At 44.0% G+C, this 25,291-nt stretch overlaps 1 protein-coding gene across 1 annotated transcript in view; it reads left to right on the forward strand.

Moving 5' to 3' along the window:
- The window catches only part of LOC123769137 (protein unc-13 homolog 4B), a 441,599-nt gene that overhangs the window by 30,732 nt on the left and 385,576 nt on the right, over positions 1-25,291 (forward strand). The window contains exon 2 of the mRNA XM_069309818.1: positions 14,400-14,544. Within this exon, the coding sequence (XP_069165919.1) occupies positions 14,400-14,544 (145 nt within the window). The remainder of the gene's footprint in view (positions 1-14,399; positions 14,545-25,291) is intronic.

The following is a 25,291-nucleotide window of genomic DNA, read 5'->3' on the forward strand; positions in this document are numbered from 1 at the left end:
CTTTTTTGGGGTCTGAAGCCATATTGACAAGAGCTAAGTATATTGTGTTTGGCTAGAAAAGAGTAAAGCTGCTTGTAGATTAGTTTTTCGAATATTTTTGACAAGTTAGGCAGGATTGATATAGGTCTGTAGTTGTTAACATCTGTGAGATCACCACATTTGTGGACAGGGGTTACTCTTGCTTTTTTAGAATGTCTGGAAAGGTTTGGAGTTCAAGTGACTTGTTGAAGAGCAATGCAATAGCAGGGGCTAAAGATCTGGAGGCTTTTTTGAAAATTAAAGTTGGTATCTCCTCGAGGGCACTAGACTTGGTTTTTAGGGAAAGGATTATCTCATTGACATCAGTGGAACTAGTAGGCTTTAGGTACAGAGACTGTGGATAGTTGCCTGCAAAATAGTTCTTAACATCAGTACAGGAAGATGGAATATCATTTGCAAGGGATGACCCAATGGAAGAGAAGAACCTATTGAACTCAATAGCAGAATCAGAGGCTGAAAGCTGACCAACGTTATTGGAAAGGAGTGTTGGTTTGTTATTTAAAATCTTCTTTGATCCCAATATTTGTGAAATTGTGCTCCAAGTTTTTTTAATATTGCTCTTTATTTGGGTAAATTTATCTTCATAGTATTTAGTTTTGGCTCGTCTAATTATTTTAGATAGCAATAACGAGTAATTCTTTGAGAATTCTTTGGAGACTGTTCCTAGCCTATACTTCTTCTCAAGGTCGTGTTTTTTTTTTTTTTTTTTATTTATTTTTTTTTATTTAGGTAAGGTACATACATACAATAAATATTTACAAGGATTGTTTGACTTATAGGTAGAGCTAGTACATACAATGCCTAAAGCCACTATTACGCAAAGCGTTTCGGGCATGATAAACTTAAATGACAAGCTTAATACTAATTGAGCATAATGAGTAGAATGAAAACAAGAAATGAAAACATAGATGAAAAAGCAGCACAAATACAATTATGTCGACAAACAGCGCTCTTTAAAGAAAAAAACAGACATTGGTTGACAATAGAAGGGTAAGGTAGGTTACAGGGAATTTATTAGGTATAGCTTCGCTTTTAACTTAAACTGGTTGAGAGAGGTACAGTCTTTAACATGGTTGGGAAGGTCATTCCACATTCTGGGCCCCTTGATTTGTAGAGCATTTCTAGTTTGATTAAGTCGTACTCTAGGAATATCAAAACTGTATTTATTTCTGGTGTGATGCTCATGGGTTCTGATATAACCTTCTATGAAGCTTTTGAGATCAGGATTGGCATTATAGTTTAGCGTTTTATATATGTATAATACACATGAGAGAATGTGCAGTGACTTAATGTCTAACATATTCAGAGATTTAAGTAGGGGTACCGAGTGATGTCTGGGGCCAGAATTGGATATTGTCCTAATAGCAGCTTTGTGTTGAGTAATTAGAGAACATAAGTGATTTTGGGTAGTAGAGCCCCAAGCACAAATACCATAGTTGAGATATGGATAGATAAGGGAGTAATAGAGAGTCATAGAGAGTCACCAGGGCAGGGCGTGGTACATAATATCTGATCTTAGAAAGAATGCCCACAGTTTTAGAAACTTTTTTTGATATGTTTAGAATGTGTCCCTGGAAATTAAGCTTGTGGTCAATGAGAATGCCAAGGAATTTGCCATCTAATTTGTTACAAATTTGGGTATTGTTTATTTTGAGATTTATTTGATTAGAGGATTTTGATTAGAGGAGGAGAGGAGGATTAGAGGAGGATGTTAATGGATTTAAGTATTCCCTTTGTAAGCCAAGGATTGTTAAGCCTTTTGCTTGTGACTTGTTTTGTAAGCATAGGACAGTGGGTGTTATAAAGGCTAAGAGTTGTTTGTAGAAAAGATTGCACTGCTAGGTTGATGTCCCCTATGTTACCTAACTCGGACTCCCAGTTGACATTATCAGCAGCAGTTATAAAATTGTTTATAGCAGTTTCGTTGTGCAGCCTAAAGCTTAACTCCCTTGTCTCTAGAGGTGGTTTGCTAATGGTAGTTAAGAGAAATGTGGGGTAATGGTCTGTAGCGCTATCGGTGATTATACCTGAAGTAAGCGGAGAGGTTATGTTGGTCCAGATGTGATCTAGAGTCGTAGCAGTACTATCAGTGATTCTAGTTGGTCTAGTGATTAAGGGTATGAGGAAGCAGGAATTCATACAGTTGAGGAAGCTAACAGCAGTAGGGTGTTCAGGCTCGCAGAGGTCAATATTAAAGTCCCCTGCGATAATTAGATGGTTTTTGTTCAGTCTGTTATCTAGTATTAGATTTCTAAGGTTTGAGTTGAATTCAGACACATCAGTGTTAGGAATTCTATAGACTGCACCCACAGACAGGACAGACTCGGCACCCTTGACTCTGAAACTGGTGAAGATATACTCCCCACAGCAGTCTCTAGTTATAATTATTTTTAAGCATGTTAGTTCTTGGTTGTAGTAAAGAGCAGTACCACCACCTCTCTTCATTTGACGACAATTGTGAATTGCCGAGTAGTTAGGCATGTTAAAGAGTTGAGTAGTATCCTCTTTCAACCACGTTTCAGTAGTTTCAGTAAGTTCAGCTATTCACATAATCACGCTACGAGACCAATGTGATCACGCTACGCTCCTCACTCTAAGCTGTATATCAGCCCTTATACTATTGCCAGATGATGTAGACCGCCACCCACAGGCAGCTAAGTACATGGAGTCCTAGCATGTTATAGCAAAACCAAAGTAACCGACCAAAATCAACTCATTCCATCTCAATTAAGTTTCAAAACATTCCTCTACGGCTGTGAGTACCAGTGCATGCTGCCGCCACCGCGCTGCCTGACGCAAGTTTCTTCACAATATATACCCCCAGTCCATTCTAACCAATCATGTCTCCTAAACATGGGGCTGTGCAGAGAAAGAAGGACAACAAACCCCTTAACAAGGCAACCATCCCGGCCAACTCAAACAATATTCGTGTTTCTCCGTCTGGAAGCTCTGGGGTCCAGGGCAGCGGTGCTGCCCTCCCCTCCACCCCTTTGAGCAAGGGAGCAGAGACATCTCAATCCTCTCCTATAGACATGCTAGCATCCCACTATAAGCAACTCAAGCGAGCTTCCAGTCCCTCACCGGAATTCTATAACTGGGCCGAGAATCAGTGGTTCAAAAAGTTGTGCCAAGTCCTCGAGTCTCAAAATGCTATCATCTTGAGTCTTCTAAATGAGAATCTAGCGATCCACGCTAATCTCCAACAACAACAACAAGAAATAACCCTCCTTCGCGAGGAAATTAGAAACTGCAAGGCAAGCCAAGACCAACTACAGCATGATTTAAATGATCTCCGTGAGGAAAGCAACCTTCTGAAAACTGATGAAGCCATTAAAAAACAGGAGGAAGCTCTCAACAAAATGACTGCATGTATCAGTACATTTTCAGCCCAGCGTTCTGTCTCCCAGGATGAACAAGACCAGCAAAAGCTGCTAGACTCTGTTATAGTGTCGTCCCAAGATATACCTGTGGAACATGATGGTGAAAACTGTGTCGAAATAGCTCTGGATCTCTTAAAAGACAAATTGCAGCTCATTCTAAACAAATCTGATGTTATTGCTGCCTACAGAGTAGGCAAAAAGAATCCATCAAGTCAAAACCAACGGAAAATTCGACTGAAGCTGTCTTCCCAGTTCACGAAATCCAATCTAGTCCGGACAGCTGTAGCCCAACGGAAGGGATTATACATCAACGAGTGCTTGACTAGGAACAGACAGCACCTCCTCTACCGCCTGCGTCAAATCCGTCAAAAAAACCCAGATGCAATTCATCAGTGCTTCGTTAGAGATGGACTGATAAAGGTGAGAAAAACCGCAGAGGGCAAAATGTTCACAATTACTAAAGAAGAGAACCTCAACGCTTTCCTCTCCCAATGTGGTCTGTCTCAGCTCATTATCACTCCCAGTGAATTAACTTAATTAACCCCCTGTCAACTAGTGGGGCTAGGTTTCCTAAGTCTCATTGTTTCATTTTCTGACTTAATTTTTAACACTTTCGCGCTCTCCGCAAAGGTCACTCAGCCAACCGAATGTGCGCGCTGCATTTTTATCGCTTAAGCGTAAAAACAAAAATGTGTATACTCTTTTTACTCTTCTGACCTTAGTTCTCATGCTACGTATTTCATTTTGGTACCAACGTGTTCGCAATAAAATTCTCTAGGAGAACATCAGTAAAAAAAGTCACGAAACGTATAGGGATACCAGCACCAAATAAATAACTACGAAGATGACTCGCCGTGAGCACCCATCAGCAACAAAATGTTTTTACTCTTGGGATTGTAATCACCTCCACACTTGTTCTACAGCGTTAATTTTGGTATCAATGGACTCGCAATGAAATTCCCAACACGGTGATATGAATATAAGCGTAGAATAATGATTGCGGCCCGCCCGCAAGAGTGTGGGAAGTGGTGAAATTGTTACCCGATATCGGTGACGGGACGACGCACGGCGTTTTGAAAGTTTATACTTATTTCACTCTCATGACATTAATTTTCTATGTACATCATTCATTTTTGTGTCAATGTGTTCGCAATAGAATGTTCTATGTGCTCATAGGTAAAAAATATCAACAAAGTGTAAGTTAGAATAGCGCCAAATATAAAACAATGCTGGAACATATCAGTGAGCGTCAAACACACACGAAATGTTTTTACTTTTGTTATGTTTGTCAAGTTTATACTTGTTGCACACAGTTATTTTTGGTTGTATATTGATCGGAATAAAATTCCCTAAACAGACATATGCATATAATACATGATATGGAAGAAGCATTACCAGTATAAACGGCTAAAGTCACCCACCTGCAACGCGTTTGGGACAAAATACCATTTGATCGAAGTTATCCACACCTTTCATGAACTTATTGTACTATGCAGCCTAGTGGTGAGAAAGAGAGTCTCATAGCGCGCAGTTTAAAACAAACCCAAAGTAAATCGGATAAAAATTGAATTTTATACAAATATTTTAAAAGTTGACATAACTTTATGTCCACTATGCGTTTATGTTAGACGAAACCGGACGCGCCGGCGCGTTCAGATAGCGTGAAAGTGTTAACTTACTCTTAACTAGTCATTTACTGAAATTATTTAATTGAGTGCATAAATAGTTCTTCAGGTCTTATTAATTATACAGTCATAACTGAACTATTTATAGTTAATAATCATTAGCTTAAATTTGCCTATGCTTATTATTCAACTTTTCTTTGATTCCATTTATTACCTAGGTTGCCTAGCCTCGCCATGCTCCCTTACTCCATTGTACCCCTGGCTTTGCCTGCATCTCAAATTGCAAATTGTTACTTACAGTGTACCTGAGAGTACAGTACTTGTAAGCAATCTACCTCATTTTTCATTTTTGCTCAATTTGTTTTTGTATTGCTTAGTCTTGTTTATATTTTTGTTTTGTATTTCTATATCTTGTGTTTTGTATAGTCCATGTTTATATGTTTTTTCGTTAATCTCATTTATTACCTAGGTTGCCTAGCCTAGCCATACTCCCTTACTCCATTGTACCCCTGTAAGCCCCTTTTGAGTTTGCTTTGTTCTGTATTGTGTACATCTTTTTCCCTATTTTATAGCTTATTTCTACCTTGTTATTTGCCTTTCTTCCCTTGTTTTCCTGCAATCAGCTTTTTTTATGCAGACAAGTATAGACCCTGAACTTAACCTCTTATCCACTATCTATGACAATTATCACTTTAATGATCTAAATTGCAGATATTTTGCAGCACATGATGTAAACAATGTATTAACTCATAATCACAATATCTCTGTAATCAATTTGAACGTTAGATCCCTAGGTAAACACTTCGATGATGTTAGTGCCTTGATTGAAGCTATTGACAACAAATTCTCTTTTATTATACTTACTGAAACATGGTTGAAAGAGGATACTACTCAGCTCTTTAACATGCCTAACTACTCAGCAATTCACAACTGTCGTCAACTTCAGAGAGGTGGTGGCACTGCTCTTTACTACCACCAAGAAGTAACATGCTTAAAAGAAATTAGAACCAGAGACTGCTATGGGGAGTATATCTTCGCCAGCTTCAGAGTCAAGGGTGCCGAGTCTGTCCTGACTGTGGGTGCAGTTTATAGAATTCCTAACACTGATGTGTCCGAATTCAACTCAAACTTTAGAAATCTAATACTTGATAACAGACTGAACAAAAACCACCTAATTATCGCAGGGGACTTTAATATTGACCTCTGCGAGCCTGAACACCCCACTGCTGTTAGCTTCCTCAACTGTATGAATTCCTGCTTCCTCATACCCTTAATCACTAGACCTACTAGAATCACTGATAGCACTGCCACGACGCTCGATCACATCTGGACAAACATAACCTCTCCGCTTACTTCAGGTATAATCACCGATAGCACTACAGATCATTACCCCACATTTCTCTTAACTAATATTAGCAAACCACCTCTTGAGTCAAGAGTGATACGTTTTAGACTACACAATGAAACTGCTATAGACAATTTTATAACTGCTGCTGATAATGTCAACTGGGAGTCCGAGTTAGGTAACATAGTGGACATCAACCTAGCAGTGCAATCTTTTCTTCAAAAAACTCTTAGCCTTTATAATACCCACTGTCCTATGCTTACAAAACAAGTCACAACCAAAAGGCTTAACAATCCCTGGCTTACAAAGGGAATACTTAAATCTATTAATAAAAAACATGACCTTGAGAAGAAGTATAGGTTAGGAATTGTCTCCAAAGAATTCTCAGAATTACTCATTATTGCTGTCTAAGATAATTAGACGAGCCAAAACTAAATACTACGAAGATAAATTTACCCAAATAAAGAGCAACATTAAACAAACTTGGAGAACAATTTCTCAAATATTGGGATCAAAGAAGTCTTTAAATAACAAACCGACTCTCCTGTCTAATAACGATGGTCAGCTTTCAGCCTCTGATTCTGCTATTGAGTTCAATAGGTTCTTCTCTTCCATTGGTTCATCCCTTGCAAATGATATTCCATCTTCCAGTACAGACATTAATGACTATCTTTCAGGTAACTATCCACAGTCTCTGTACCTAAAGCCTATTAATTCCACTGACGTCAATGAGATAATCCTTTCCCTTAAAACCAAGTCTGGTGCCCTTGAGGAGATACCAACTTTAATTTACAAAAAAGCCTCCAGATCTTTAGCCCCTGCTATTGCTTTGCTCTTCAACAAGTCACTTGAACTCCAAACCTTCCCAGATATTCTAAAAAAAGCGAGAGTAACGCCTGTCCACAAATGTGGTAATCTCACAGATGTTAACAACTACAGACCTATATCTATCCTGCCAAACTTGTCAAAAATTTTTGAAAAACTAATCTATAAGCAGCTTTAATCATATCTAGCCAAACTCAATATACTTAGCCCTTGCCAATATGGCTTCAGACCCAAAAAAAGCACTAACGATGCACTTATTAGTATGCTTAACTCGATTCATACAGCTCTTGATAAAAATGAGTTCCCTGTTGGGTTGTTTGTGGACCTGCGTAAAGCTTTTGACACTGTCAACCACCAAAACCTTCTTCTTAAATTACATCATTATGGAGTCAGAGGACACTCCCTACAATACCTCAAATCCTACCTTACTGACAGGCTCCAATATGTTTCTGTGAATAATACAATTTCTCCCACCCTACCCATCAATATTGGTGTTCCCCAGGGCAGCATACTTGGCCCTCTCCTCTTTCTCATCTACATTAATGACCTTCCAAATGCCTCCCAACACCTCAAACCAATTCTATTTGCTGACGACACAACCTTCATTTACTCCAGTCCTGATCCCCTTGCTCTAAATGCCACAGTAAATACTGAGCTAATTAAAGTCCATCTGTGGCTAACTGCCAACAAACTCACCCTTAACATTGACAAAACCTTTTATATTCTGTTTGGCAATAAATCCTCTAATCAAATAAATCTCAAAATAAACAATACCCAAATTTGTAACAAATTAGATGGCAAATTCCTTGGCATTCTCATTGACCACAAGCTTAATTTCCAGGGACACATTCTAAACATATCAAAAAAAGTTTCAAAAACTGTGGGCATTCTTTCTAAGATCAGATATTATGTACCACGCCCTGCCCTGGTGACTCTCTATTACTCCCTTATCTATCCATATCTCAACTATGGTATTTGTGCTTGGGGCTCTACTACCCAAAATCACTTACGTCCTCTAATTACTCAACACAAAGCTGCTATTAGGACAATATCCAATTCTGGCCCCAGACATCACTCGGTACCCCTACTTAAATCTCTGAATATGTTAGACATTAAGTCACTGCACATTCTCTCATGTGTATTATACATATATAAAACGCTAAACTATAATGCCAATCCTGATCTCAAAAGCTTCATAGAAGGTTGTATCAGAACCCATGAGCATCACACCAAAAATAAATACAGTTTTGATATTCCTAGAGTACGACTTAATCAAACTAGAAATGCTCTACAAATCAAGGGGCCCAGAATGTGGAATGACCTTCCCAACCATGTTAAAGACTGTACCTCTCTCAACCAGTTTAAGTTAAAAGCGAAGCTATACCTAATAAATTCCCTGTAACCTACCTTACCCTTCTATTGTCAACCAATGTCTGTTCTTTTCTTTAAAGAGCTCTGTTTGTCGACATAATTGTATTTGTGCTGCTTTTTCATCTTTGTTTTCATTTCTTGTTTCCATTCTACTCATTATGCTCAATTAGTATTAAGCTTGTCATTTAAGTTTATCATGCCCGAAACGCTTTGCGTAATAGTGGCTTTAGGCATTGTATGTACTAGCTCTACCTATAAGTCAAACAATCCTTGTAAATATTTATTGTATGTATGTACCTTACCTAAATAAAATTGTATTGTATTGTAAGTATAATAAATCTTATTTGCTTTGAATGTCTTGTGTTTTTGTTACCATTTTTACTCAGTCTCTTAATTTATATTTAAAATTTAATTCCTTTTTCTTTTGTAAGGGAGCACTGTTAAGTTTCACTCACTTTTCATTTAAATATTTGTGTGAAGTCAAGTTCTGTATTACAGGCAGATGTGTTTGAGTTGTGCCACAGTGTAGCTCAACTTCTTGGCTAGTTTGGATATGACTCTTTCAAACTTTTGTGTTAGTAAATGTTATTATGTGTAAATTGCTCTTGATGTCAAATTACTATGTGTATTTTGTTACAGGTTTCTCATATTTCCTATAATCTTTGTCATGTGACCTTTTTAAAACTCTCTGAAGTTTTGGCATCCATTTAATTTTTTAACGTATGTCTATGTCGACCTAACGACCTAACGTTTAAGGAGCATAACCAAGCAAATATTGCGACAGCCAGAAAAATGATAGGATGGATTACGAGAACTTTCAAATCCAGGGATCCCATCACAATGGTTGTACCCTTCAAGTCACTTGTGTTGTCCCGTCTTGAGTACTGCTCAGTACTCACTTCCCCCTTCAGAGCAGGAGAGATTGCTGAAATAGAGGGAATACAGAGAACATATACGGCATGCATAGATGCAATAAAGCACCTAAATTATTGGGATCGTCTCAAAGCCCTCCAAATGTACTCACTAGAAAGAAGATGAGAGAGATATCAAATAATATACACCTGGAAGATACTGGAGGGCCAAGTACCAAATCTACACAGTAAAATAACAACGTACTGGAGTGAACGATATGGAAGAAAATGTAGAATAGAACCAGTGAAGAGCAGAGGTGCCATAGGCACAATCAGAGAACACTGTATAAACATCAGAGGTCCGCGGTTGTTCAACGTCCTCCCAGCAAGCATAAGAAATATTGCCGGAACAACCGTGGACATTTTCAAAAGGAAACTAGATTTATTCCTCCAAGGAGTGCCGGACCAACCGGGCTGTGGTGGGTATGTGGGCCTGCGGGCCACTCCAAGCAACAGCCTGGTGGACCAAACTCTCACAAGTAGTGTCAGTTTGTAGGGGAGTAGAAGAACTCCCAGAACCCCATCAACCAGGTATCAACCAGGTATGTGTATATATTTGGTTGATTAGACACAGTTTAGTGTTTTATATATTTATTTAGTATGGTCTTGGTTACAGCAGTCAGTTTGTTGGCAATGTAGTGAAGTGTAATAGTTGTTGAAATGAAGTCTGGAGCAGGGCAGAGAGCTGAATGAGGCTGAGGGTAGAGAGCTTGGATGCTGGGTGAGAGTATAGACGTGGTGTTCTGAATGTGGGTAGAATTGAAGAGCTTGAATGCGGGATGAGAGTGTGGAAGCTTGATGTATCCAGAATCTGGCTGTCTGTTCTGCATCGAGGCTAAAGCTCCTTGTGAGGGTAGGAATTGGACTCGTTGAGTGTTACATTGTTGCTGGTGAATGTTGAAGATATGTGGTACAGAGCACCACTTGGTTTCCGAACCCCTTGGGGACGAGACCCGTCGGTTAACATGTAAGTTCGTATACGAGAAATAGAGGGGAAAAAATAAACTAGAAATGTAAAAAGAAATTTTTCCGAAAAATTTATGAAAAAACTCTAGGGAAAAAAATCGTCAGGTTCATGGCGTAAATGCGACCGTGTTTTGTTTGTACTCATCAATAAGTGAAGTCCTGATCCGCTTTATAAAAGTCCTTAATTGTTCCTAACTGATTATTAAGACGTCTGGCAAACATCCTCTGGATGTTTCCTGCCAGCCTGCAGGAACATCCTGCCTAAAATATACGATGATGTACTGTACATTTAAGAAACAAATCTGGGTCACAGGTCTGTGGAGTGTGGTTAGGCTTACGGAGTCAGCCGGTCCCTCCCCCACCACCGACACACCTCCCCCTCTCCCCCCACCACCGACACACCTCCCCCTCTCCCCCCACCACCGACACACCTCCCCCTCTCCCCCCACCACCGACACACCTCCCCCTCTCCCCCCACCACCGACACACCTCCCCCTCTCCCCCCCACCACCGACACACCTCCCCCCTCTCCCCCCACCACCGACACACCTCCCCCTCTCCCCCCACCACCGACACACCTCCCCCTCTCCCCCCCACCACCGACACACCTCCCCCTCTCCCCCCACCACCGACACACCACCCCCACCCCCCACCCCAAACCCATACACACACACACACACACACACACACACACACACTCTCAAAGGTCACGTGGTTCACGGTTCACTTCAACACCCATATATCGCTTCATGCCTGCCTGCCTGCCTGTCTGCCTGCCTGCCTCCTTCCCAGTCTGCCTCCTTCCCAGCCTGCCTCCTTCCCAGCCTGCCAGCCTGCTTCCTTCCCAGCCTGTCTCCTTCCCTGCCTGCCAGCCTGCCTCCTTCCCTGCCTGCCAGCCTGCCTCCTTCCCAGCCTGCCAGCCTGCCTCCTTCCCAGCCTGTCTCCTTCCCAGCCTGCCTGCCTGCCTCCTTCCCAGCCTGCCTGCCTGCCTGCCTGCCTGCCTCCTTCCCAGCCTGCCAGCCTGCTTCCTTCCCAGCCTGCCTCCTTCCCAGCCTGCCAGCCTGCTTCCTTCCCAGCCTGCCTCCTTCCCAGCCTGCCTCCTTCCCAGCCTGCCTCCTTCCCAGCCTGCCTCCTTCCCAGCCCGCCTGCCTGCCTCCTTCCCAGCCTGCCAGCCTGCTTCCTTCCCAGCCTGCCAGCCTGCTTCCTTCCCAGCCTGCCTCCTTCCCAGCCTGCCAGCCTGCTTCCTTCCCAGCCTGCCTCCTTCCCAGCCTGCCTCCTTCCCAGCCTGCCAGCCTGCTTCCTTCCCAGCCTGCCTGCCTGCCTCCTTCCCAGCCTGCCAGCCTGCTTCCTTCCCAGCCTGCCTCCTTCCCAGCCTGCCAGCCTGCCTCCTTCCCTGCCTGCCAGCCTGCCTCCTTCCCAGCCTGCCAGCCTGCCTCCTTCCCAGCCTGCCAGCCTGCCTCCTTCCCAGCCTGCCTCCTTCCCAGCCTGCCAGCCTGCTTCCTTCCCAGCCTGCCTCCTTCCCAGCCTGCCAGCCTGCCTCCTTCCCTGCCTGCCAGTCTGCCTCCTTCCCAGCCTGCCTGCCTGCCTCCTTCACAGCCTGCCTGCCTGCCTCCTTCCCAGCCTGCCAGCCTGCTTCCTTTCCAGCCAGCCTGCCTCCCTCCCTGCCATCATGCTAACGGGTAGTGTGTGTTAGGCTTATCTTCGGGAATGAGCCGGTCTCACCCCCACCACCAACAAACCACCCGCCCCCTACATCCCATCTCTCAAGGTCACGCGGTTCAACCGCGTGACTACCACTCACTCCCTGCCTGCAAGCTAGCCTGCCTGCCTGCCTGCCTGCCTGCCTGCCTGCCTGCCTGCCTGCCTGCCTGCCTGCCTGCCTGCCTTCCTGCCTGCCTGCCTGCCTGCCTGTCTGCCTGCCTGTGCCTGCCTGTGCCTGCCTGCCTGCCTGTGCCTGCCAGCCTGCCTGCCTGTGCCTGCTAGCCTGCCTTTCCCTCCCTAATTCTCACTACTTCCATCCCTTCCTGCCTACCTCCTAGCATCTCTCCCTACCTCCCCCTCCCTCTTAGCATCTCTCCCTACCTCCTAACATCTCTCCCTACCTCCCCCCCTCTCTCACTGATTCTCCCCCCCCCCTCATTCATACTGCCTCCCACCTAAGCTCCATCGTCCATCCACCCACCACTGATGCAATGCGTGCATTTGGAGCCAACATGGTGCACAGATGTTTCTTGATTGTGCAGATATGTAAAACAAAAGCACAGAATGAACATTCCAGCCTTATGGCAATTCAAAATAATAGGAATAATAGGCCGTGAATCTGTGAAGTCACAGTGGGCAAACTGGACCATCGCCCACCCACCACCACAAGCCGGCGTGACGCTTGGCGGACCCCTTCCTACCCGAACTTTGTTCGGGTAGCATGACTCCCCAACCCCAATCGGGAAACTGGAAGTTTTGGATAACTAAAGTTCGGAAACCAAGTGGTGCTCTGTATCTCTCAAGCGTCTATACTGAATCACAATTCGAGTTTGACTGACTGTCGATAAGCTTTATATATTGTATATTGCTTATTTCATAAACTTATTGTAATGACTGGTATATAAAGTTTAGCTTTTGTGGTTGTTGGTCAGCCCGGGGGTGCATCGTGTGTTGTGGTAGGTTATGGCTCTCTGCTGTGATCTGTGCGTCATGGCCTCTGTGGCCATGGACTCGCTTTGGGTTGCCCGGGTTCCCTTCCTTTCTTCGTGTTCCAGGGTTCGGGTCTCCCGGGTCGTCTGCAGGGTTCTTTGGTTTTACCAGTTGTCTTGATTTTGAGTTTAGGGTGCTTGGGATCTGCTTCCCAGGTCCTTCCCTCTTTTTCCTTATCTTTGGTGAGGTAGCTCCGGGGAGGCGACGGGGCACCCCCAGAAAACCAGCGTTGACTGTAATGAAACGCCATTTTCTGGGTGAGACCTGGAGACTCCCCGACATCCCTCCCTCCCTCCATCCATTCGGCAGTGTTTTCATGTGTTTTTGACGTCCAGCCTAAGAACTGCCAGATGGATCACCGGTGCGAGTGTCTGGGGCTCCTCCTTCCCCCTCCTGGGAAGGGGGAAGCAAGCTTGTGCAGACAGCGGCACGGCAACATGATGACGTCATGTTCGTTTGCTAATTTTTGTTTGGGGAGTTCTGTCCACTCATTTGGCTTTTGGTAGCAATACTTTCACCAGAATAAGGGTTTGTTTTGGGGCACCTACCTTTCTGGGTGAAAGACCCGGTCGATAGCAGACATAGGATGCTCTCAACCACACACAGGGGTTTAGGCCATTGCTCCTCGTGCCTCTCTTAAGGGGGGGCCAGGTTCTGGCTCATGGTCCCCAGTAGGCAAGAACTCCCTACACTTTGACTGATGCCAGAAAGCTAATAGATATATATCAGCCTGGATAGCTCAAGGAAGCCTCCAGATCTTGCCCAGAAAATGGCGTTTCATTACATTCAACGCTGGTTTTATACAGAAAGAGTTCCATATTTCTATTTAAATGTTCATTTTAAATTTTGTTTAAAGCTAATGTTAAATATAATTTAGTGATCTAAAACTAGTATCTTTTGGGATCTTTGAAAAGTTCTCTGTGATAGCAGTACTTCGAATTTTGCACAGTCTGAGCGCACAATTCACCCCCTTTGACAGCATATTCTTTCTAAAGTGGCAACCAAGTTGGATACCTGTTTATTTTATTATATTCATAGGTATGTGCACTCTGATATCTCAGAATACACCATGCCTGTTGTCATGTTTTAATCCATCAAACATGTAGTTGATGACTTTGTGCTTTGGGACTTTCTGTGCTTAAGACTTGCAACTGAAGACTAAAGGCAAACAATTTCCACATTCCCATCCATAAAGCATTAACTTGACAGTTTTGTATCATAAAGGCATACTAACCAACTTTTCCAGGCATGAACCACAAGAAGCTGGGGTAAAACAACTTATTGCAATGAGAGATCTTCGAGAATTTAGTCACTTAGTCCGAGATGCTGCAGCCAACATCCAAATGAAGGAAACGAGGAATCTGCTTGGTACGGTTACAGTGCCTCTCTCTGTAAGTAAATTTGCCCAACAAATGCTTTTAATATCTTCATAAATTTTTATAGTAATATTAATTATAAATAATGCTAATGTTTATTTTTTATGAGACGGTTTTTGAGACATTATACACCATGCAGTAACAGATCATATTATAAACCCCATCATTAGATTTGGGATGATACTAAGATCTAAGGAAAAGTGGAACCAGAAATAATATTGGCAAATGATTTTCAGAATTTAAACATATTAGATCCTGTATTGGACATACTCACTTTATCGTTCTCATCCGTGTTTGTATCATTTATATCTGACACTTGTGTTAGGTCTTTATTGTGCCTTGGTTCATCAATATCACTACCCTTTTCTTCTTCAAAGAAAAATGTATGAATTTCCCTTTCAGGCAGCACTCTTTTCAACACCGTGATCAACAGGGGATTGGGAGCTGGAGACACATGCATCAGCCATGGTTGCTCACTCAGAACTGAGCCTACCTATGGCCCTGGGGGCATGCTGGGAATTTTTTTCAAGGTGGCTACTGCTCACTGGAGGTCTCAGGCCTCCATCTCGTAACCAACCTACCATGCGCGTGTTTTGAATCTTTGAGTACCCTAACATCACTCTTTAGTCGGGTGGCACGCAGCCATACACTGCATTTAATCGGATGGCGCAGTGCAGTGGTTAACCCATAAACTGCACAACACTCCATATGACGCGTTCAGTAACTGATGAGAAAGGGCACACCCCTTCATATGACGTTTTGGAGTACCCCACAAGATTTAAATGGTCCGCATGTACACGGGGTTCACATCAGCTTCCTCAGGGCTCTTGTAAACAGATGACATTTTTTTTAAATCGTGGATAACATTCTTGGGTGTGAAAGCCTCAGTACTGAGTGAACCACCAAGGCTGGTGCACGCAGCATGAGCTCACAGCACTGCTTTTCAGCTTGTGACCACAGCATCACCAAAAAATGTAACGAATATATGTAACTGGTATTATTTAGCAACGATAGTATTACAGAAGACCCCTGACTGTGATAAAAATGACCAGGATTCTGATATCAGGATTGTTGTGATAATTTGCTTTGTGTTGTGGTTGAGGATGGGAGGGCAGTAGTGTCGTCTGCCGAATCTGTGTGGCCACCTGTTACTGTCTGCACTTACAATACCAGCTTAGTGGTTTGCTATGGTGAACACAAATGTAGATACTTATATATAACATGTATATATTGTGTAATAACAGCAAAAGGAGTGTCGGGAGAAGCCGTTTTGGTGAGGGAGGAGGCGTCATCTTCATGACTTGTCATGCTGTGTAAGGGTGGCCACTATGCTCTTTGGGCACTATACCAGCTTAGTCAAACAGTTATGGTGAACAAAACATGTAAATACATATATATAACATGTATACGTTCTTTGATCAGTCAGGTCTTTTGCTGTGGCTCTATTTGTTGGCAGGGCATCACACTAATGCCACCTGGTGTTGACTTAATTCCCTTGCATCATAGTGCACCAATATCTGGTAGTGGCATCTGGTAGGTGATGGATGGGTCTCAGAGGCCTGGTGTATACACCAAAGGCTTGGTGTTACTCTGGCTAAGTTCTAGGAGCTACCAGGGGACCACCAGAAATGGTAAATTCATTATATTAAATAATACAGTACTTGGGTTTTATAATGCCACTAATCATGCATGGCATGGAGACCTCACCTACAAAAATATATTATCACACTGGAAATAGTTCAACAGAATGACAAGAAATCATTCAAGAACTAAGTCAACTCTCATACCTGGAATGGCTATGGTCCAAGCTTTGACTCTTCAAACAAGATGCAACAAGGCTGGTCTCAGTTAAGACCTTAACCCTTAAAGTGCGCATCACGTCATATGACGTGCTGGACGTTGTTCCAGTCAACTGCGCATCACGTCATATGATGTGTTGGAGTACTACGCAAGATTTAAACAGCCCGCGGATACACGGGGTTCACCACACCTTCATCAGGGCTCTTGTAAACAGACGCCATTTAAAAAAAAAATCGTGGGCCAAACTCCCGGGTGTTATTGGCCTCAGTATTGAGTGAGCAACCAAGCCTGATGCATGCAGCATGAGCTAACAGCACTGCTGTTCAGCTTGTGACCACAGCATCGCCTAAAAATGCCAAATTATACTTGTTCATGCTATTATGTAGCGATGATATTATTACAGAAGACCCCTGACTGTGATAAAACTGACCAGGGTTCTGATAATAGCAGGATTGTGGTGATATTTAGTGCTGTGCGCCATGGAGGGAGGAGTAATGCTGTGGGAGGGAGGGTGGTGGCGATGTCTTCTGACTGTGTGTGGCCACCTTTTATTGACTGCACTCAGCATACCAGCTTAGTGGTTCGCTATGGTGAACACAAATGTAGATAATAATATATAACGTGTGTATAGAGGGTATAAACAGCAAGAGAAGGTTTGGAGCTGCCATTTTGGTGAGGGCGGTGGCGTCGTGTAGACGACGGTGTTGTTTACTGGTTACTGGATGGTCTTTGGGCACCATACCAGTTTATTTGTACAGGTATGGTGAATAAAACAGGTAGATATTTATATATTATGTGTGTATATAGCGTAATAACACCACACAGTATTGTTGGAGGAGAAATATTAGTGCATCTGGCCTTGAGGGCAGCCGCCGATCAGCTGACTGTGTGAGTAGCCACATCTTTGTGCCTTTACTCACCATACAAGCTTAGATGTACAGTTATGGTGAACAAAACATGTAGATACTTATATATAACGTTTGTATATACAGAGCACCACTTGGTTTCCGAACCCCTTGGGGACGAGACCCGTCGGTTAACATGTAAGTTCGTATACGAGAAATGGAGGAAAAAATAAAAAAATAATTTGAAAAAAATCTAGGGAAAAAAATCGACAGGTTCATAGCGTAAATGCGTGACCGTATTTTGTTTGTACTCGCCAATAATTGAAATCCTGATCCGCTTATGTTGATGATCGATGTTGATGAAGCATAGTTATTTACATGGAAGAGGTGGTGGTGGATGTTGATGGTGTTGGATTGACTGAAGTTGTTGGGTTGACTGGGTCAACATGCGATGAGTCAGGTGCTGGTGATGCAATGCGAGCTTTCTTGGAAGCCATTGCAAAAGACTCTGTAATTGACATTTGTTTCATTCCCTTGGCTCTTGTTTTTAAAAACTTCATATACAAATTGTACTGAGTCATCATGTCCTTAGTTTCAAACTCACTGAAACTCGTGTCCATAAATGCCAGAATGTATTCAAAATTTTGCTGAACTTTCTCCATATCACATTTTTCCTTTAACATTTCTTCATCCTCTTCCTCTTCCTCTCCATCTTCTTCATTGCACTCGTCTGGCTTTTTTGCTGTACATACTAATTCTATAATTTCATCATTAGTCATGTTTCGATTGTTTGGGGCTTCTTCATCAAAATCTATCCATCTATCTATGTCATCTTCGATTGTTTCAGTCACCAGTTCTGCTCTAATCTCAGGGGACTTAATCCCCTTGACATAGGCTAGGAGTTCCTCTCTTAATTTTTTCTTCTCGCTAACTTTCTTCACCTCAAATCCTTCAAAATCTGCCTCGTCATCTTCCTCAGGAAACAGACTTGACGCGGGCCAAAGTTTTTTCCAACCATTTCTTAGTGTTGTCTGCTTTACCTCATCCCACGCACTAGCAATAGTCCAGATAGCTGACTTTATTGTGAAGACTTTATAAAAGTCCTTAAGTGTTCCAAGCTGATTGTTAAGACGTCTGGCAAACATCCTCTTGTAGTGGTGTTTAAGGTTCTTAATTATTCCTTGATCCATGGGTTGGATCACTGAGGTTGTATTGGGTGGCAAGAACGTTCCAATAATATTGCCATTTATAAGCTCATCACCTCGTGGATGCGTTGAACTGTTATCTAGCAGCAGCACAACTTTGCTGTTTTGCGGGAGACCAACACTTTTCAGGTGCTCCTTCACCTCGGGTACAAAGTTCTTATTAAACCACTCGACAAATATTACTCGAGACATCCACGCACTTGGCTGGTCTTTATAAATCACAGGGAGGCACCTGGCTGACTTTAAAGCCCTGGGGTTTTTACTAATTCCAATCACAAGTAACTTTAATTTGTGCGTGCCAGCTGCATTTGCACAGCACAACAAAGAAATTCTCTGTTTGTTCTGTTTATAACCACCTGAAGGATCGTCCTCACCACTATGAGCCATCGTTTCTGTGGGAAGCATACGCCAGTACAAACCTGTCTCATCAGCATTATAAATTTGCTCTGGAGCTAAATTTTGTTCCTGCACCATGTCTGCAAATTTACTCACATACTCATCAGCACCAACAATATCAGCAGATTGTCTTTCACCATGCACTTTAATAAACCTAATGCCATGACGGGTTTTAAAACTTCTGAGCCAACCATCACTGTATACACACTTTTGAGTAATTTTCATTGCTTGGTGAAATTCACGCGCCTTTTCCACAAGGAGCCAGCCTGCCACTGGCTTCTTCGTCACTTCACGTCTCTGTTTGTACCACTCCCACACTGCGTTATCAACACTCTCCACTTTTGCTTTACTTACTACCGTTCTATTTCGTATTGCTTTATCACTTTCACTTCTAGAGAAATAGTAAAAAATGATAGGTTTAGCCTTAAGAAGATCAAAAACAGTACTTTTACTAATGCCATACTCAGCGCACACGACACTTCTCGGGACACCGCTTTCCACCTTCTTAATTATTTCAACTTTCTTTTCAAATGTCATCACTGACCTCTTTCTTTTACGTAACCCGCTTGTAGATGCTTTCACTGACACAATGCGTGCATTTGGAGCCGACATGGTGCACGGATGTTCCTTGATTGTGCTGATATGTAAAACAAAGTCACGGAATGAACACTCCAGTCTCGTGACAAATTCAAACAATGGGAACAATAGGCCGTGAGTCTGTGACGTCACAGGGTAGCCGGCGGCGCCCGACACGGTCAGTGAGCAAACTAAACCATCACCCACCCCCCCACCCACCCACCACAGGCCGGCACGATGCTTGGCTGACCGCTTCCTTACCCGAGCCAGCCTGCCTGCCTCCTTACCCAAGCCAGCCTGCCTGCCTCCTTACCCGAGCCAGCCTGCCTGCCTCCTTACCCGAGCCTGCCTGCCTGCCTGTCTGCCTGTGCCTGTCTGCCTGTGCCTGCCAGCCTGTGCCTGCCAGCTTGCCTTTCCCTCCCTAATTCTCACTACTTCCGTCCCTTCCTGCCTACCTCCTAGCATCTCTCCCTACCTCCCCCTCCCTCTTAGCATCTCTCCCTACCTCCTAACATCTCTCCCTACCTCCCCCACCCTCTTAGCATCTCTCCCTACCTCCTAACATCTCTCCCTACCTCCCCCTCCCTCTTAGCATATCTCCCTACCTCCTAACATCTCTCCCTACCTCCCCCTCCCTCTTAGCATCTCTCCCTACCTCCTAACATCTCTCCCTACCTCTCCCTCCCTCTTAGCATCTCTCCCTACCTCCTAACATCTCTCCCTACCTCCCCCTCTCTCTTAGCATCTCTCCCTACCTCCTAACATCTCTCCCTACCTCCCCCTCCCTCTTAGCATCTCTCCCTACCTCCTAACATCTCTCCCTACCTCCCCCTCCCTCTTAGCATCTCTCCCTACCTCCTAACATCTCTCCCTACCTCCCCCTCCCTCTTAGCATCTCTCCCTACCTCCTAACATCTCTCCCTACCTCCCCCTCCCTCTTAGCATCTCTTCCCAACCTCCTAACATCTCTCCCTACCTCCTCTTCCCTCTTGGCATCTCTCCCTACCTCCTAACATCTCTCCCTACCTCCCCCTCCCTCTTAGCATCTCTCCCTACCTCCTAACATCTCTCCCTACCTCCCCCTCCCTCTTAGCATCTCTCCCTACCTCCTAACATCTCTCCCTACCTCCCCCTCCCTCTTAGCATCTCTCCCTACCTCCTAACATCTCTCCCTACCTCCCCCTCCCTCTTAGCATCTCTCCCTACCTCCTAACATCTCTCCCTACCTCCCCCTCCCTCTTAGCATCTCTCCCTACCTCCTAACATCTCTCCCTACCTCCCCCTCCCTCCTAGCATCTCTCTCCCTCCCTTTCTGACTAATTATCCCCCTCTCTCACTGATTCTCCCCCCCCCCTCTCATACTGCCTCCCACCTAAGCTCCATCGTCCATCCACCCACCAGTCAGCCATCAATGACGCAATGCGTCCATTTGGAGCCAACATGGTGCACAGATGTTTCTTGATTGTGCAGATATGTAAAACAAAAGCACAGAATGAACATTCCAGCCTTATGGCAATTCAAAATACTGTAATAGGAATAATAGGCCGTGAATCTGTGAAGTCACAGTGGGCACCCTGGACCATCTCCCACCCACCACCACAAACCGGCGTGACGCTTGGCGGACCCCTTCCTACCCGAACTTTGTTCGGGTAGCATGACTCCCCAACCCCAATCGGGAAACTGGAAGTTTCGGATAACTAAAGTTCGGAAACCAAGTGGTGCTCTGTAGTGAATTATAGCAAAAACATTATTGTGGGAGGAGAATGTGGGTGAGTCAGATGACTGGAGGGAGGGCGGGAGTGGCTGGCTGGTAAACGGCGGTCACTCCTCGTTACTTTTTGACTCATAATAGCTACTTAGTGGTTCGTTATAGTGAACAAAACATGCAGATACTTATATATAACCTGTGCTTATAATGTAATAACCGACAAAGTATTTGTTCACTGATTGATGAACATAATTGAATCAACAATATGCACACCATATTTTTGAGTACAGTAATGAATCACTCATTTTATTATATAAATATATCAAACTACACACTATTGAATAATATTACAGCAAAAAAAGTATGAAAAATCAATCAGAGACATTGAAATAATTTGGTAATTATCTCTTTGTGGCAACTCTGGCCTGACAGCTTGCGAGCAACAGACCGCCTGGGACGCACGCTGAGTCAACGCCTATAATTTGCCAGACTTCCCCGCCCTATAGCAGGCAATATATGCCACTTACAATTTTTTTATTATTTTTCCTGTGATCAGTGAACACAAATTAACAGCTAAGGAAGAATAAATATATTTTTTTTTTTTTCAAAATGACATGCGCCTGTGGGGATGACAGGATATTAAACCCCGAGCATGTTAAGGGTTAAAATACTTAAGTTAAAACCATTAATACAGGCTATCTCTTGAAAAGATCCAGCATTACTCATATGAAAGACAACAATTTCACCAGTCTTCAATGAAGAATAAATAACAGGAGATATTTTACCACCAATGGTTTAACTTACCCACTAAATCTGTTACTGTACTTGCCAATATTGAAAATAACAAAACTGTGCTATAATGGGGTCCCTGTAGTACAGTCGGGTTCGCTCTCGACTCTCAAACGAGAATTCGGGTTTCAAATCCTGGGTGGGACAAAAATGACTGAGCATTTTTCTATCACCTAATGTCACTGTCCACTGAACAGTAAATAGGTACCTAGGAGTAGGTTAGCTTGTAGGGATGCATCCTGGGAAGGGTCAGTAATTTGACCCTAGGGGGACCTCAGTAAGAGCCTAATATATACTGTACGTATTAAATGGTTGGCTTGTCCCTCAACACAATAAATTATAATTCAGAATACAGCAGGAAAAATCTTGAAGAAAAATGAGGTTAGCTTCTTACTCCACTGCAGCCACCAGTGATGATTGGAATCATGTAAAAACCAGCGTTGAATGTAATGAAACGCCATTTTCTGGGTGAGCCCCGGAGGCTCCCTGGAGCTTATTGGGCTAATGTATGTTATATTAGACCGGGACATTAGCTAAGGAGTTCAGACCTACCAGGGACCAGCGCCAGAACCTGGCCCCTTCAGAGAGGTTTCAGGGAGCAATGGCCCTGGAAAACCCCCTTGTGGTTGGGGTTTTCCTTATGTCATTGACCGGGGTTAGGCACCCAGAAAGGTAGGCATAACAAAACAAACCTCACATGGTAAAAAACTAAAACACAAAAACCAAACAGAGGTAGAAACTCCCTACAATCCCAAGGAAACAAGCAAACATCACACTTTACTGCCGCGCTGATCGCCCACGCAGCCCTCCCCGCCTCGAGAGGGGGAGGCGGAGCCCCCGGACCTCACTGCGCCAGCTGCCTTGCATCAGTTCAGAAGCTAAGCTTCAACCAATGTGAAAAAAAACGCCGACCGGTGGAAGGGAAGGTTGCCAGGGAGCCTCCGGGGTTCACCTAGAAAATGGCATTTCATTACATTCAATGCTGGTTTTCTATGGGGAGCCCCTACGGCTCCCTGGAGCTTCATACCCAAAGAGAAGGAAAAGAAAGGGCTGACCCCGGGAGGCAGCCGCCACAAACTCCGCAACGCCAAGTCGAGACAAACTCCACAACGCAAAAAAGCCGAGACAACAGGCTGCAACTTGCGACCCAAGGCAACACAAGAACGCACAGGAGCAGACCCGTGCACAAAGAACGGGCGGCCAGGAACCTGTGCGACCCCCAAATCCTCGCGCCCAAAATGAGCCCTAGACATCACCAACACGGCAGCGAAAGCTGCAAACGTCCGAATGGCACGGTGTGGGGGTTTTCTATTTTGCTTTCCCGACTGCAATGCATACATTGCCAATGTACATGTGGCAGACGTTCACGAAGCTGTCAGAATCAGCAGAGAAAATACGAGAGCAACCGTACAGGGCCTGGGAGCAAGGTCGAGTTAGAGTCCTTGAGGGTCTCTTCTCAGACTAGCCTCACCTTGTCCTGGTCCACGTTGATCGTTGGAATCTCCTCAATGATTTAACACTTTAAGGGATTCCCAGGGTCCTCATCACATTTATAGTTTAGTGAATATAGGCAACTCGGTGTTGAAGACACCTAGAGCTGAAGGCTTGAGTAAATGGTTGGCAGTATTCAAAAGTGGTTCAACGGAAACACCGCATAAAGCTTAACAGTAGTTTATTTACTAACTTAACCACTAATACAAAGGGGTGCTTGATTTACTTTAGATTGGTGTCAGAAAGGCTATGGTTGCATTAGCAAGACTCTTGACGTCTGGCTAATGGACTCGGATCCACTCATGGCGAAACATCTAACTTAACACGGTTGACAGCCAATCATTAACACAGCAACCTAACTGCCTGTATGCAAAGGGATCACCAGAGTTCCAACCGGATACTCGGGTAATGATGATATGCAATAACTCACAAATACACTGTCAATGGGACAGGCAATAATATGCACAATAATAATATCACACAATACTAAATGTGTGGTGTATGTGAAGCTCACATTCACAGACGTGTGTAATGCTGTGATACCACACAGATAAACACGCATACACCATTGGGTGCCTTCACCTATAACCTGTGTCATGTATGAGTAGGTGAGAACTGTGATTGAGCCCTCAGATCAACACAGACACAATAAATCAATGAACAAATCTTGTACTTACAGGTAGGGTACCTCTCTTATTCACTCACTCACTCAGGCACATTTATGCAAGAACTCGTTGGTGGCCTGATAGCTGGTTTCCTCGTTCTGAAGTGAGACCATTGACGACAGGTTTTCCCACAAACCGTACTTGACACGGGGGTACTCGCAGGAGGGCGTGCTGTATGTATAACCGACACACGCACACACACTGGCACTGGCAGTGAATAAGGGTGGTGACGTCACATGGTACAGTGAGGGCAGCGGCTCGAGGCTACCGAGGTACTGAGGTAAAAATGTAAAAATCATGAAAATCATGTAAAAATCATTACAGAGCTACACGCTCTGGACCGAGTGGCGGCTGGCGGTTGCAGGTTATGTGGTACCATGCAGGTACACTTGTGGTAAAGTCACACACAGGTTACTTAGGCAGTGACACTGCCTTAGGTCACTCTAGGTTACTCACAGACGATCTCCACTTGTCACCAGGGGTTACCTGATACCAGTCTGTTTTGCTCTGGTGATTTGTCACTAGGCTTCTAAACAATATATTCACAGTCGCGATTCCGGGCGAGTGTTGGTATATCGAAAAGACTCTTGAGTTTAACTTGACAGTGAGGAATGAACGGTGTTCAGTCTATTGGCCGATAGACAGAACAAGACACGTCCTCTGTGCAAGGGCTTCCTCATGTGAATGCTCTTGCCTGGGGCTCCGGGCATCTCGTGGGACACACAAAGGGTTACAAATTGACCAATGACATTGCAGCAAAAGAGCGGGAATCAATCATATTGATCATTCCCTGATCAGTAGCAGAGGTGACATCATGAACACGTCACGACCATGTCACAGTTGTTATTCTCCATTGTGCCAGTTGAGGTTGACCTCAGGGTCAGACTGTCCTGTCGCCTCACTGGCATTTCTCTACTCTCTCACGCTGGCACCAGCCAATGTACTCACTGACCCTTTGTGGCATGTATGCTTAACTTCCCTGTATCTACATCCTGCCTGGACATACGGCGGCCTCTGTATTATAAACGTGTTCCTGGTTAAGTGGGCATTCTGTAGATACCCAACATGCCAGTTCACTATCCAGGGTTAACAGAGATAGGGCTTGTGCACGAAGATCAGTGCACTGTGCACTGCAATGAGCTATTCAAGTCAGCTGTGGGAGAATCTTGAGAGACATATTCTCACACACGGGCACAAGGATAGACTGCAGGCTGGTAGATTTAAAAACTGAGGACTACCTGGGAGACTCGAGCCCTGAAACAGGGAACGAGGGGAACCGGATCAACC

Source organism: Procambarus clarkii, chromosome 66 (assembly GCF_040958095.1).
Source record: "Procambarus clarkii isolate CNS0578487 chromosome 66, FALCON_Pclarkii_2.0, whole genome shotgun sequence".
In the NCBI taxonomy this organism is placed as follows: Eukaryota; Metazoa; Arthropoda; class Malacostraca; order Decapoda; family Cambaridae; genus Procambarus; species Procambarus clarkii.